This window comes from Schistocerca gregaria, chromosome 2, assembly GCF_023897955.1.
Source record: "Schistocerca gregaria isolate iqSchGreg1 chromosome 2, iqSchGreg1.2, whole genome shotgun sequence".
Taxonomy (NCBI): Eukaryota; Metazoa; Arthropoda; class Insecta; order Orthoptera; family Acrididae; genus Schistocerca; species Schistocerca gregaria.
The window spans coordinates 978609149-978624577 of record NC_064921.1 but is presented as its reverse complement, the minus strand read 5'-3'; the positions used below and the strand labels follow the sequence as shown (position 1 = coordinate 978624577).

Below are 15429 nucleotides of genomic sequence, written 5' to 3'. Positions count from 1 at the left end.
GTTCTTCAAATGATAGTTATGTGTGCAGGCAATAAATATTGCGCAAGCACTATAATATTTAGAGCCGCTATCTGTTCTATGTCTGCATGATATATGAGCTCTAGTAGCAGTGTACTGCCTGTTACGATACGTCGTAGTTCGCTACATGGCCACGGTAGCAGGACCGATGGCCCTTGTAGTCTAGTCCCTTCAATCCCACAAACTAGCCAACCAGCCATGGTAGCCTGCCGAGTAGGCCCCAGATTGATATATCGGAGAAACACAATGTTGTTAATTGGTGTTTCCAATTGAAAGGTCTGTCCTACCCTTGCAGTATGGAGGTGGGTTCCCATGTGCCACTGGATATTCAGGGGCAATTGAGTAGCATGTTGTAAATTACAATTGGGTACCCATTTCTATCCCTCTGATTACAACACCATCTGTGGCTAAACTAAGAAAATGCTTTACATGAAACATATATAGATTTTGCTGTATAATTGTAATCTGCAATTTAAAAAACAGAGGTTACTATTGAATATTTCTAAGTTGTACGGGGTGCGGTGGTGGTTTGAGTGCAGTATCTTTGAATGTCCCTCTCTGAGGGAAACAAATTCGAATTATAATATTTTTATCCACTGTGTAGTTTTCAAGATATTTCAATGTCTTCGGTTAAAATGAACACCCATTATATATCATGTGTAGCCTATGCCCATCCAAATGTTTATTACAGTATCAAGTAAAAATTTGAGTTAAATTGGTGAAGAACTTTCCGAGACTTTCGTTAACATTTCCCTTGTGTATAGTACATAGATATTTATACACCATGTATATTAAAACTGTGAAGCCTTTCTGCACATTTGTTAGAGCATTGTTTAAAAATCTGAAATAAAATGGACAAGAACTTGTCAAGACTTGATAACAACGTTAAACAATTACTTGTCTTTATATAGTAGTATAACAGATGAAATGGAACAACATAAAACCAGTTGAAGGAAAACTGGAAGCATTGGTGACACTCATTGGAAGAATCCTTAGGAAAATGTGTTTCATCCAAGAAAACATTTATTCGACAGACTTCACCTACTCTGCAGATAAGGCATGTTAAATCACAGAGGAAACCTTCTTCTTTGCAGTTCAGAAGAAGTAAATGTCAATCTGTTATTAATTAATTACTGTAGAATCCGCATTAAGCTGTCAGAAATAGTCTTGCCTACCAAAAGCAATAATGACCACATAATTCTGGGAATGAAAGAGTGGGCTGACACTGGAACTGAAAAACAGTGAAATCTTAAATTCCGACTGCAATGTATATTTCAAGGACAGGCTGGATGCCAATGATGGTTATATATGTATTGCCTGTAAAAATCTGTTAAAATGTAGTTACATTATTACAGACACCAAATGAGAAATAGGATGGGTGAAGATAAGAATCAAATGTGGTTCAAACGTAATTATCAGATGTTTTTATGGACCATATTTTATGAGCTCCATGGCACAAAACTTCAGACAGAACTGGAGAATGTTGTAGATATGTCTGCTAATCACACTACTGCAATAGAGGGAGACTTCATTTTGCGATAATGGAAAGGGAAAGTCTAGTGGAATCTGGTGCCAGTGACAGGGATTCTGGACATCTTTTTGTAAAGCACTTTGAGCAGATAACTAGAGAGCAAATTAGTAAGGTCAATATAAATTAATAAAATGAAACATGGAATCAAATAATGCTGAGGAGGGAGTCAGTGACCACAAGGCTACTATAGACTCAATGACTGAAAGTGTTAACGGGGAAGTTAAGAAAGGTTCGAAAATAATTTTACTTACGGAATGTGACAGGAAACAAATTACAGAGAGTCTGTGTAGTATAAAGAATTCACTCATGGGGACAGATATGTAGAGCACAAATGGCTCAAGTCTAAATGAACTGTACAGAATACCTTGGACATCTAGGTGTTGTGTAAGATTGTGATGGATGAGAAAGACCAACTGCAGTTCAATAACCACAATGGAAAACTGCTATGACAATAAATAGAGCTTCATTATGGGTTTCAATGAAGTTCATGTTCATTGATAAACAAAAGACAACTAAAGCCAAAATTAATCAGCTTGTAGAATAAGAATGTGAACAGTATTCTCTGATTTCAAAAGTAAAATTTTATTGATTGATCTTATGAAAAATCTTAAGAAACTTTGGTCAGTGAATCTATCCAGTAACTTAGTGGCCACATTAGCACTGTAACAGAAGATGACAGACAGATGATGAGAAATACTTTAAAGTTTATTTCACTAATAAACATCACAGGAAGGTTCCTACTTTCAATCATTGCAGAAATACCAAAATGGCAGATATTGAAATATGTGATCAGAGAACAGAACATCAACTAATATCATCTGACTGAGGAAAGATACCTATATGATTAAGTAAAAGAAGTAGTTCCTCTTCTAGATGCAATTTAGTGTCGATCACTGGAGCATGGAAGGGTACCAAATGATTAGAAAAAAAGCACGGATCATTGTCACTTTCAAAAAAGGTTCTTGGACACATGCATACAATTATAGGCCTGACAGATATGAGAGTAACTCTCAGAATATCGCAAGAGAGTGGTATAGTGCCCTTACTGTTTACAATATGAATAAACGACTAAGTGGGTAGTGTTGGAAACTGTGAGAATGTTTGTAAACATGCTGTTCTCTACAGGAAATTTGCAAAGCCAGAAAAATGTAGTGAATTGCAGTGAGATCACCAGAGGACTGATGCTTGGTGGTGGGACACTCTCAACATAAATACATGTGGGTAGTGTTGGAAACTGTGAGAATGTTTGTAAACATGCTGTTCTGTACAGGAAATTTGCAAAGCCAGAAAAATGTAGTGAATTGCAGTAAGATTACCAGAGGACTGATGCTTGGTGGTGGGACACTCTCAACATAAATACATGTTCACCATTGTACATAAATAGATTGAAAGGTTCGTTAACATTCTGTTTGATTACACCAGTAGTGACAAGCCACTGAAAGCAACAACAACCTTAAGATATCTAAGAGCAACACCCAGGGTGACCTTAAGTGGAACAACATATAACTAGCAATAGAAAAATCAGGTTCCAAAGTGAGACCATTCAGAAGAGACATAAGAAAATGTAAGTAATTCATCCACGAAAGAGGTGGCTCATAAAATACTTGCTTAAATGATTCTAGCGTACTCCTATTTGCCTGGGACCATTGCAAGCTACAATTAGTAGAATTGATGGAGATATGGAGAAGATCCAAAGATCCAGCACATTTACAAAAGGACTGCTTACCTTAGTGAATGTAAGGGCATTACGGAGGTGCTCATCAAACTCCAGAGGGAGATGCTATAAGAGAACTGCTGCCAGCACAGAAAAGTTTACTATTAAAATTTTGAATGTATACATTCCAAGATGAGTCAGGGAACATATAGTTTCCTCCCATATACATATTATAAAATGAGTATGGTGGGAAAACCAGAGACATTAGAGATCATATGTACAGAAGTTTACTGATAATCACTCTTTCCACTCTTCACAGATAAATATGAGACGAGAGGGACAACAACAACAGTGGTACCAGAAGTACTATCTGCTGAATCTGAATACCATAAGGTAGCGTGAAGAGCACGGATGTACATTTCAATGGTACAGCCTTATTACTGCTACTATTATTTCTGCTGTCTCAAGATTGGTACAACACCCACTCAATGTCGGAATTATGTAGGTTGCAATACCTAATCCAAGAACCTATTAAAAACACAGGTGGGTAAAATCAATCAACTGCATATAGATTGCCAACATTCAGTTTTGTGTAGCCAAATGGAGGACAGTGTAATGTGGAGAGAAAACAGCTGACATGTTTCAAGCAATGGAATTTAAAGTTTCTGAATTTGTTCAGGGTTTACTCCTTGGCTGCCCCCCCCCTCCCTCCAAATTATGACTAGGTTAGGACACAAGGGCTTGGTTTAAACTGTGAACCGTTACAGAGTTGAATATGTTCCATGTTTGAACTGAAATCACGATGTTACAGCCTGGCTTCAATTCATCTTCAGGAAACAAGTCACCTGCTTGCTATTTCTTAATTTGCTACCTAAAACTAGTTGTTGACACTTCTTGCATCTTCATCACTTTTCACAGCAACAGTTGCCACCACTGCTTTGTTAAATCCTTATGTATCAACAGGGTCCCAATTCGTAACACTTACCACCAAAGGCACCATCAATCAAATCCTGCTGAAAGTATAGATCAACTGAAGATGTACCCCACACAACCCTTATTTGATCCATACCTGAGCTTGTCTGTCTGTTTGTGACCATCAACAACTAAGCCTGATTTAGAAGATCATAAGAAAAACAGCACGTTTCAGCCTGGGTTCTATTAAAAAAGTACAAGACTTCACAAAAATGCTCATCAAACTCCAGACACAGATGCAACAAGACAGGAATTGTACATTGTGGAGATGTTTACTGTTCCAAGAATGTATGTTCCCACAACACTCAGTAAACGTATTATTTTCTTCCACATACAGCTCATGAACTGGCTGTGGTGGAAAAATCTGAGAAATTCAACTGCTTACACAGGCTTATCGATAGTTGTAATTCCCACGCACCATTCACAAATTAAATACACAAGTGAAGAAATGAATCAGATACCTGAAAAACACCGTAAGGTGGCTTGCAGAGTATAAATGTATGTGCAGAATGGAGATGGCAGAAGACTATGTGACAACTGATGCAATGATTACACATCAATTAATGTAATTTCAAGAGAAATGTATCACTTTTGATTGTAAATCATTTCTTTAAGCATTTCAACTGCCACAACCATTCAGAGGTTGAAAATACTGCTACAATTGTAAGGTTCTTTTATTTAAAGCATGACCGGCTTCAGGCTCTTATATGCCCATCTTCAGCTGTTGTAAGTTGGTGCTATGACCCCAAGAACTGCGGTGGACAAGTACAAGATGTGGTGCGCTAACAGTGAGTGCAAACCTGTGACCATTCATGCTGTCCTTCTCTGTATATGTTCAATATCTCCTCTTAGTGCTATTTGGTAAGGGTCCCACACTCTTGAAGCAATATTCTAGAACCAGTTGCACAAGTGATTTATATGAGTTGGCTGATTCCAACAGTGACTCACTGGTACTGTAATAGGGTAAAACGTTTTTTTAAGTGCAGAGTTATACAATTCTGAACATTTAAAGCAAGTTGCCAACCTTTGCACCACTTTGAAATGTTATTGGATCAATGGAAGGATCTGATTGCTTCTACCTGCTTTAACCCATGATGTAACTGTTGTGTGACATCACTGAGGAGCAGTATGTTAGAAACTGATTGTGGTTGCAAAGGGCGTGTTGGAGTAAACAGCTACGTACTGTAGTTTGTGGTGTTTGTTTCTAAACTGTTTGAGAGTGATGTTAGCGCGGTACTGACCTTAGTGCTGCACGCTACTCATGCATTAGCAGTATGTTATTTCGGTGTCATTGGTTATTGGCTATCAATTTATTTTCAGTTTTTCAATTGCTAGTTTATCAATTGTTAATGGTTTGAAAGTTTTTAACTACCTATGGATGTTCAACAAACATTACTAGTCATCAGCTGGTTGCTGCTATGGGCGACGATATGGTGACACAATCAAGCTCTCCAGTTATAAGGCTGCTTGGTGGAGTGAGTGAAATGTCAGCAGTGTGCAGAAACTATGAAACCGAGAAAAGTCTGTGTTTCTGAAACCAGGTACAAGTGTATGTGGCAATCTTTTCTGTGGGTTTCAGTAATGGTTATTCTGGCTTTTTTGGAGTGTGTGTGTGTGAGTGTGTGTGTGAGAGAGAGAGAGAGAGAGAGAGAGCGAGAGAGAGAGAGAGAGAGAGGGAGGGAGGCAGGGGGAGGTGCCTGTTATCGTTGTTTTCCTTTGAGTTATATAGGTGAAACTAAATATCTGGGTCCAGATTTTTCGCTATTTTTTTCTCTCAAGGATTTTGTGTATATTATTTTTTGTCCATGTCTGTTTTGGAATTGAGACATTCTTATTGTATTTTTCGCTTGTCCTTGCCCAAGACACTCTCCTTTCCACATCCTCAGTTTCATTTTACTGCTGAAGTGAAATATTTCACATGGTTAAATATATTAGTTCATGGATGTATTTAGTGACTTTTGGGGTTGCCATATTGTATACACTGGGAATTTGGGTGTCCACCATCTTGATGACATCACAGCTCAAAGCAGACGGGTGGAATCTCTCACTTCCGTATTGCCATCTTATCAATATTGGCCTATTTCATGGAAAGCCTGAGAACCACACACACACACACACACACACACACACACACACACACACAAGCCAATGTAGTGAGAAACTCAGTTACATAAAGGTCCATCTCCCATTCATCACACCAAGCACTGGAGTTGACAGCAGTACTTCTGCGGAAGAGCTCACTATGATGATTAACAAGAAAAGCATTACAATATTCATTCACAAGTCACCTATACTCAGGAAAAATAAATAAATAAATGAGCATATGACATCGTTGGCCGGAGGCCCCATCTAGAGAAGTTTGGCCGCCAAGTGCAAGTCTTATTTCAGTTGATGCCACATTGGGCAACTTGTGCACCGGTAATGAGGATGAAATGATGATGAGGACTACACAAAACCCAGGCCCAAAGCGGAGAAAATCTCCGACCCAGCCGGGAATGGGAGGTGAGCACGTTACCACCCAGCTAAGAAAGAGGACAATACTCAGCAAATCTTTTACTACCAACTACATTTTACAATACAATGCAGCAACAAACTCACGCTTGCTTTTATTTCATTTAGGAAACAAAATTAGTATGAATGGTTTAAGGTGGTGTTAATTCCCACTGTGATCTGTTACTGTAAACATATGACTAGATGTAGATGTACCGTAAGTCAATTGTGACATGAGCATGTCACGTATGATCTTCCTAACGGCACTATCCCAGTATTAATCTTCTGTGATTAAGAAAACCAACTGAAACTCTAAATCCATACAACCAGACTACGATATGAAGTGACTCAAAGCAGTTGGGAGATCAATCAGGGTTGCCACAAGTTTCCCCAAGTGAAATTCTCTGATTTCTAGACAAGTTTTAGCATTTTCCCCCAACAAATTTTGAGAGCTCAGGGTAAGTAAAGACATAAGTTGACTAAAAAATGTAAGGACTTCTGTATTTCTCCCCCATGTGAGCAAAAATCTTAAGTACTAACATCAACATCTTTTGTAATGAACTGTTTCTGGGTGTAGAAAGCAAGCCTAATGGTATATATGTTACATTAAGACCACTGTTGTTATTTTAATTTAATAAAACAAAACATATTTGGTAACAAAAATATGCATTTCCTTGGAGTTGCAAGACAGGTTTAAAATATATGTTCACTGATTTCAGAAATAACCTCAGAAAAAAGGTTTCTTGAAAAAAGTGTATAAGGCAGGCAAGAGTTGCATACATCAACTCTATAGATTGGTGAGTCTAGATCCGACACAGATTAGTGGGAAACAATGGGCTTCAGATGGGAAGGCCGGATCCATTACAGATACCCGCAGAAATGGCCTGCAGTTCTGGCCCATCGTGGGAATCCACTTGTGTGGACAGCTATTAAAGTGTCACAGACAGCATGTTGATAAAATGAGACTGCGGTGATCAATCAATGCCACAGATAACTTGTGCATTTCTCTGAGAATCGATACTAATGATGACAGGTAGCAGCTCACTGTAAAGATGATCACTGAGCCACAGACAGACACATGGAAAAGACAATCACATTCTCACGACTACATTTTCAGCCATAGCCTTTGTCAGAATATGAGAGCATACACACATTCACACAATCACTCGACTGCCGGCTCTGGGCACTGCGTCAACAACATCTGAACATCACATCAAAACAAACTACACCCCACAATTCCCAGTCTCTTGTCAGCAGCTGCTAGGGTAGCAGTGAGAAGTGGTGGCAGCATTGGCAGTAAACTGAAGGGAGTGGTAGGAAGGGGAGAATCAGTAAGAATGAGTGAATAAGGAAATGGCACATGATCTCAGCTGCACCCAGCCAGCAATGATGTATGACATCTCAGTAAACAAACAATGTCATCTGCCAAGACAAGAATAAGTTTTTTCCAGTGTTTTTCTTTTTTTTTCAAATTTCCTAGATATTTCCCTGACATGATTGAAATTGCCTGATTTCCAGAACTTGTGGTAACTCTGTCAATGAATTTGGCTGGGACTAACGTATCTGACTTGGTGCAGTAGTGGTAATTTTTTATACCTAAATGAAATGTCGTATAACCCATGAGTCACTAGGAACTGATACATTTAACTGATATTTATATGAAAATTGTTTCAAAAGTGATACAACAGAAGAAATCGTATTATAATAGAATGATGATGTGTGCATTACTCATAATTTGTTTTTATATCTGCATAGAGAGAAAAAAATACCAACAATACTTCTGTTTCTACTGAAATGGAGCCAACATCCATAAGAATGACTCTTGTATTACATGTAGAAGGTAGGAATTTAACGTTCCCATCCTCAAGTTAGTTAGTCTGTTTAATTTTGCAGATGTAAGCTACCTGTAAAAAAACATATTAATTCATGGGAAACATCCACTATGAAGAACTTTTCTCTTTCTTTTTACTCTGTTCCACTGTAATTTTAAATAGCTAACTGGGATAATTTACAGAATTCAGTGGAAAAAAAAAACTAATGACTGTACATGGAATTTATCCATAAGCTCTTGGGGAGAGTGACATATATGCACTGCAATGAAAACATACAATATAATGTTCAGAAAGTGTTAAAAATTGATTACATACTGCATACCCAATGACTGACTGACTAGATCAATATAATAATGATACTACGTAAACCAATCTACCACCAATTTGCAATCACTCATGCAGCAGTACAAATTACCACTTTCATACTACATTAATGATGACTTGGTTTCCACATGATAAAGGAAGTAATTGTAGTTGCAACTAAAATGCAACATTTAAATCTTATGTATCATATAGATGTCTCCCCAAAAGATGACAAGACTGATATCACATTAGAAGACGTATTATTCACGTTGGGCTGGTTTCTGATCTAAGGAACTAGTGCCTAGATTGTCAGTCATGGTTGTAATAAAAATAACTTGGTGCTGTTAAGGGCGATTTAAAGGAAGATACGCGGCGAGAGAAGAAATTAAAATAGAAAAAGCTACGTATCAGCTCCGTCGAACTCACTACTGTTGGCAAACAGTTTCATGTTCGAAACATAAACAAATAGAAAATCCAGTAAACAGCACATACGGCACTCATCGTTCATTTTTTCGAACACCTAACCAACAGCGGCACATGTAGAGATGTATGGCACCTAAGCTGATTACGTGGAAGTATTTGAACCACAAGTGCTGCGAAATATGAGAGTTATTATCTTCTCGGATACGTGAAAACATTCAGCGAAACATGCTAAAATCACTTGGAACGTTAACACACTGGAGAAGAAGTAGTGTACCACAAAAGCAGGCTACCTTGCACTTCATTTTATTTTGGTAACAGTCCTTTGCCAGTCTTGCAGGTCATTACTCTCGACAGTATAACTCTAAAATGGATGAAACTATTAACAAAAAAGATAAAAGAACGGTACGTACCTTTTCAAACAAGTGTAATATAGAGTCACTTGGTTCAACTTCCACGCGTTTTGTTCCTTCCGACGACTGAACACGAAGGGTCTGACGAGATGGAAACAAAACAGTTTTATTTTTTTACAGTTATACGCATATGAAAATTAACTGAGGTTAAATATGTAAACAAAAACATTTCAACTACGAAATCATTTCATCACATTTCTCGCGAATAATACTATAACATTACGCAGCAGTGGTATGCTTGAATTTGGAAATACAATGAAATCATAAAATAATTCCAGAATTAGAAACTTTATAGGGACCTTGCAGTGTACTGAGAAATGCTAAAATAACCTAACAGTGACGAAGCAACAATGCTTTTAGTGAATATGGGAGAATAAGACAGATTTATACACAGTTTTGTAATATCGGATTGAAAAATACGTTAATTCCTATGTGTTTTATTCCTTCAGAATTCGAAGAAGCTTACAATGATTTTATGTTTTGACATAATGCTCCACTGCTCTCTACTTTTGTAACTACGCTCAGCTGTTCTGTTGCAGTCACACGGTCACCTAACTATGATCTTTGCCGAAACTAAAACATGACAACAACGTTTATAAACACTTGGAACTTCGTAAATAAAAGACGCAATGCCATCACTTTACCCCTACCTGCACTGGTAGGCGTTAACTATATCGATTCAATTTCATTCCATTTTAAAAAAAAAATCTAATATCTAGTTGGTACTTTTAAAAAGTTGAAAGCTACTGTCTTCATCTCAAATACAAATTGGTTATTATAAATATGTGTACACTTTTAACCAAATATATCAAAAATTACGGAAGCCACAAAAAAACAATGCAAAAAAGTCAGGGAAAATTTCTTGTAGATCCTATATCGATTGCTGAAACATCAAATGAATGTTACACAAACGACGCACAAAGGTTGATAAAAATTTAGAACAATAAAACAAAATGTGAAAGTTTTCCAAAATCAAGCTACCACGTTTCTGTATCTAGTAGTTGTTACAATAGTAAGAAACACAATCATTAAATTGTAAAATAAAATACCCTGCCGCTCTAATGGTCTCCTAAGGACACCCTTCAAACAAAGTTCAAAGAAAACAGACTTTCATCCAGCTGATATCAGTTGTGGCCATGCAGAGGATCTAGGGTTGTCATCTGTCCCGATATGTTGGGGCCGTCACCGTTAAGGACCTTGTTGTCCTGACATCCCAACAAGACGGAGTTTTGTTCCGGTTTTACAAAATACTGTCGCGAACTTGGCTGAAGTACTGAAGTAACGCCATCTATTAGCACAACATATAAGTACAGCCTCATTTACTTTTATTTATGTCGACAAGTTTATGTTGATAAAGTCGTCTCACAGATGGAATTGCATGTTGCGTGTCCTGTATCGACGATGCAAGCACCTTCTAGATGTTGCATAATCATCGAGAAAATATTTAACGAACTTAATGCGGAAGAATCGCACAGTATCCATATGGATAACGATCTAATTAGAAGATTCTTTCTAAACGTAAAACGAACAACGAGTGCAGGTTACAAATGTTGGAAATGTTTACAGTGGGTATGAAGGGCGTGAAATGTATAGTGACTAAAGTGTTGTTGTCGACTATTTACCGTTCAACAAACTTATTTTATCATAGTTGATGAAAATGCCCAAGGATAGAAACAAAAAGTGTCTCTTTACACAGAAAGAGTGGCATTTTGCCAAGAAAAGACTTATGGTTCAGGAAACGTTGTGTGAAATTTGCAGCTGTTTCATCTCAGTAACTCACGGAGGCAAGGCAGATGTGAGGCATCACATTTCTACAAAGAATAATACAAAGACATCCGCAGTAGCATCGACATCAACATCTACTTCTATATTTTTTATTAAAGAAGATTCCCAGGAAGAGATGCTGGACGCTGCTACAGAACTAACAACAGGTTACAAAGTTATCAAGCATCTTCAGTCTTTCATTTCTATTGACTGATATCGTAAAATTGAATGCTGCAGTGTTTGCTGACTCCAAAGTCACCACAAAGCAATCTACTGCTAGGACCACAGCTTCAGCGATTGTTAAAAACATTCTCGCTCACGGTCCATGTCAAAAAGCATAAAAATAATTGCAAGAAGTTTCATTTTACTGCATAAGCGCCAACACATCGAACCACAAGAATGATAACGTGTTTCCTTTAGTTGTTCAATATTTTACTGAAACTAACAGAATCCAACAGAGCTGTTGAAGTTTGATTTGCTGAATAACGAAACTTTGGAGACGTTTGCAAAGTTTTATATAGATACTTTAAGACAGCTGCAAATTCCAGTAGATAAATTATTCGCTTTTTTGTGGAGACAGTACAAATACCAACTTCAGAGGGCTTCATCGACGTGGCCAATGAAATGTGTTTCACCAAATTAAAGAATAACTAGGATAAAATGTAGAAGCAATTGGATGCCCTACCCATATTCTCCACAGTAGGATATCAAGCTCTACTGGAGGCTCAACTGTCGACTTTGAATAATCGCCATGAAAATATTTAAATATTTTTCAGTATACACAAGAAGGAGAGAGCAACTGAAATTATTCTGGTTGCTTGTTGATGTCAATCATCAGGCTCTTGTCAAAAGCAATGTGGCTCTAGTTAATGCCTGTAGTTGAGAGAATCATTAAGTTTTGGATTCCATTAAAATAATTTTTTAACGCCAAAGACTGGCCAAGTAAATTAATTTCAGATTTTTTTTCAGAAGTCTAATCAGTGAAACTTACTTCATGTTTCTGCAGTCAAACTTGGTGCCATTTGAAAAAAATATAAAAACCTGAAGAAGAACAAAGTGTCGATCATTGGAATAAAAAAATATATTGATCAACACTCAAAGATGTCTGTATGATAAGAAGACTGTCAATTTTATTGGCATACAATCCAAGATGAATTTCAACAAATTAAAGATTGAGAACCCTAACCAAGAAATAATTAATTTGATTTCGAAATATGAGGAAGAGTCAATGGTTTTCTATATCATAGTATTTGATTACTTGGAGAAATAGGTTATTTCTTTTAATAAACATGAAGTATTTGATGGGATAACGCTATCTGAAACCTCAGATTGGGTGATGATTGAAAACACCAATATATACCTGACTAAAAATGGTGTGAAGATTTCAGGTGATAATTGTTATCAGGAATATGTGTATCTGAGAAGATTTCTAGAAACTAAGTATGACTTGGAAGAATGTCTAAACATTCTTGGAAGAAAGGTGGATTTACTTTGCTTAAGAAACCGAAAACCCAGACCGGAGATGCCAACTGCTAAAATTATGTGAGTACTTTCTATCCCACACACATTGCCATTGTGGAAAGGGTATTTTAGCTAGTGTCATCCCAGTGGACTGATGAAAGACATCGACTATTGCCAGACGCTGTGGAATCAGTTTTACAGTGCCACTTTAACTACAAGCTGAAATACATGAAATGGAAAAAGGCTCACTGAAGAAGGTGAAATCTTCCGAAAAATATGGTGCAACAGCTACTTCTGCTGCAACAAGTCCCACGTAATTGTGTTCTAAATAAAAGTAATTAAGTTAAATAATTTTTTTCCTTCATTTCTAAGGCCCCAACTAACCATCTCCTGACGAAGTCCCAGAAAGATATGGCAGATGTAAGCAGAACAGATAAAGTCATACATCAGTAACAGAAAGCAGTATGTGACAATAGAATGTGGATGCAGATGGCCCACTTCTGTTTAGTCTGTTTGTAAGCAATATTGAAGTCAGTGAGAAAGATCAAAAAACAGGGTAGGGTTAGGTTAGCTGGACAGGTCAGGTTAACTAATCCTAGCTTGAAAATTATAGTGAAAGTTGTTTCCTGTGTCTTCTACCAGATGGTTCAATAAACCCCTCAGATCAAATAACTTCAGCTACTAGAACCATTTGAAAAGCAGCAAGCATTAGTTTTGAGTGGCTTTGTTTGTTTCCAGTGGTCAGCAGTTTTTATCCCACCCACTTTTTATTGTTTACGTATTTGTTATCTCAAGAGGAGCATCGAAGAAGCCATATACACCACAACAAATTTTAGTTTTTACTCTTTATAGCAGATTACTTTGTTTTTGATTAACCCTAGTTAAACAATTGCTTTAGTGTCTTAGAAAAGAAGTTTGGTTAGGTTAACAGGGCACCAAACCAGGTAGGTTATGTGGGCCAGTCCAGTTAAACCCCAATATAATTATTCAATTTTGTAATTCATAGATCTTTTTAATTTCAGAAGCATTTTACAGCATATAAATTGCACAAATGGTGATAAAGTGTACCTTAGACCTATTTTAGTTGCATTGTAAGTTTTTGTGTTCAAATGCTGTAAGTCAAACACGAATGACCAAGGAAAGAAAATCCTAAACTGCTTCTCATTGACACTCTTGGAAACCACATGTGAATAAGCCCAATAACGTTTACTAAAGAATATGGCACAATTCTGTTAACGATATCCATACACTGCAGCACATAAACTATAGCCTTTGGATGTTATCGTTCATGGACCTTATAAGTCCTATCACAAAAAAGCTTGTGATAGGTGGCTATCAAATCATCAAGGCGAGACACTTCGTATCTGTGATGCTGCTGGCTTAGTGGGTGAAGAATTTCCAACTGCTTTCACGCTTTCTGATAACAGCAAATGTTTCGAAGCTACGGGAATAATGGCTTGCAATGACGAAACTTTTGGGGAAGCAGATTTTCTAAGTTCGTGGGCTTTATGAGCCATCTGAGCCTGCAAGAGCTGTCAGGAAGCACTAATGTACCTACTACATGTTTAGATCACGCTCCTCCACTGTCTCTGGAGTCTGCTACTGATACATTTCTTTTAACATCTGGTACCTCTGCTGGTAATCTCATTCCTTCTTATCCTCATGAACTCCAAGTAGAATTACTTGTGCTTCCTGAACCATTGCGTGCATCCCCACAGTGTAGTCCCAGAAACAGAGATAGCCATGCCTGAATGGAAGGAGAATCTCTTATTCTTACAAGATCACATGCGAAAACCAGCCTGAAAGAAAAAGCCTGTCTCAGAGAATCAGAAAAAAATAAAAATAAGATACCTATCCTACAAGAATCATATTCATCATCAGATGAAACTGTTCATTTGGTATTAGAAGAATCAGACTGTTCTTGGAACAAAGAAATTGAAGAAGATTGGGATTTTCCAGAAACAAAAGCTGGTGACTTCATAATTGTTAAAGAAAATAGAGCAAAAAAGACTTTGGTTGCAATTTTATAGCTGCTGTAGAGAAGTTTCATTTTGATATTCAAGTGAATTTCTATAAACAGCACATCTTTGCAATAGATTTTCCACAATAGATGAAAATGCATTTGTTGCTACTGCTGATATTATTACACAACTTCCTCATTCACTTAACAGCTCACATCAAATATAAGAAGATATAATTTATTGCAGTGTTGATTTGTATGAATATAGCCATCGCCAAGACTGCCCTTATTTCGAATTCCAGTCAGTTACATCTGTTGCACAACTAACAACTACATCTTGTTGCATATCACCTTTACTATGTTTTGAAGTTACAATTTAATTTACGTGCATTTCCACCGATTTTAATAAGTGGGCCAGTTAGCTTTACTAGTACATACCAGTTAACCTAATTGGTTAGGTTAAGTGACCACTTGCAAATGAGTTAATTGGTTCATATTTCACGAAAACTGAAAGTCCGTGAACACCTCATTGCACAAAAATGTAACTCAGACTTTCTATAAAATGTAGTTATGATACGTAGCATAGATAATGATTCAGACCATTATTAAAA

At 37.2% G+C, this 15429-nt stretch overlaps 1 protein-coding gene across 1 annotated transcript in view; it reads right to left on the bottom strand.

Moving 5' to 3' along the window:
- LOC126335456 (nuclear protein localization protein 4 homolog) overlaps positions 1 to 10215 on the bottom strand; it is a 296607-nt gene extending 286392 nt beyond the window's left edge. The window contains exons 1-2 of the mRNA XM_049998748.1: positions 10100 to 10215; positions 9634 to 9714 (exon numbers count right to left, since the gene is read on the bottom strand). Of these exons, the coding sequence (XP_049854705.1) occupies positions 9634 to 9714; positions 10100 to 10120 (102 nt within the window). The 5' untranslated portion in view covers positions 10121 to 10215. The remainder of the gene's footprint in view (positions 1 to 9633; positions 9715 to 10099) is intronic.
- Between the last annotated feature and the right edge of the window lie 5214 nt (positions 10216 to 15429).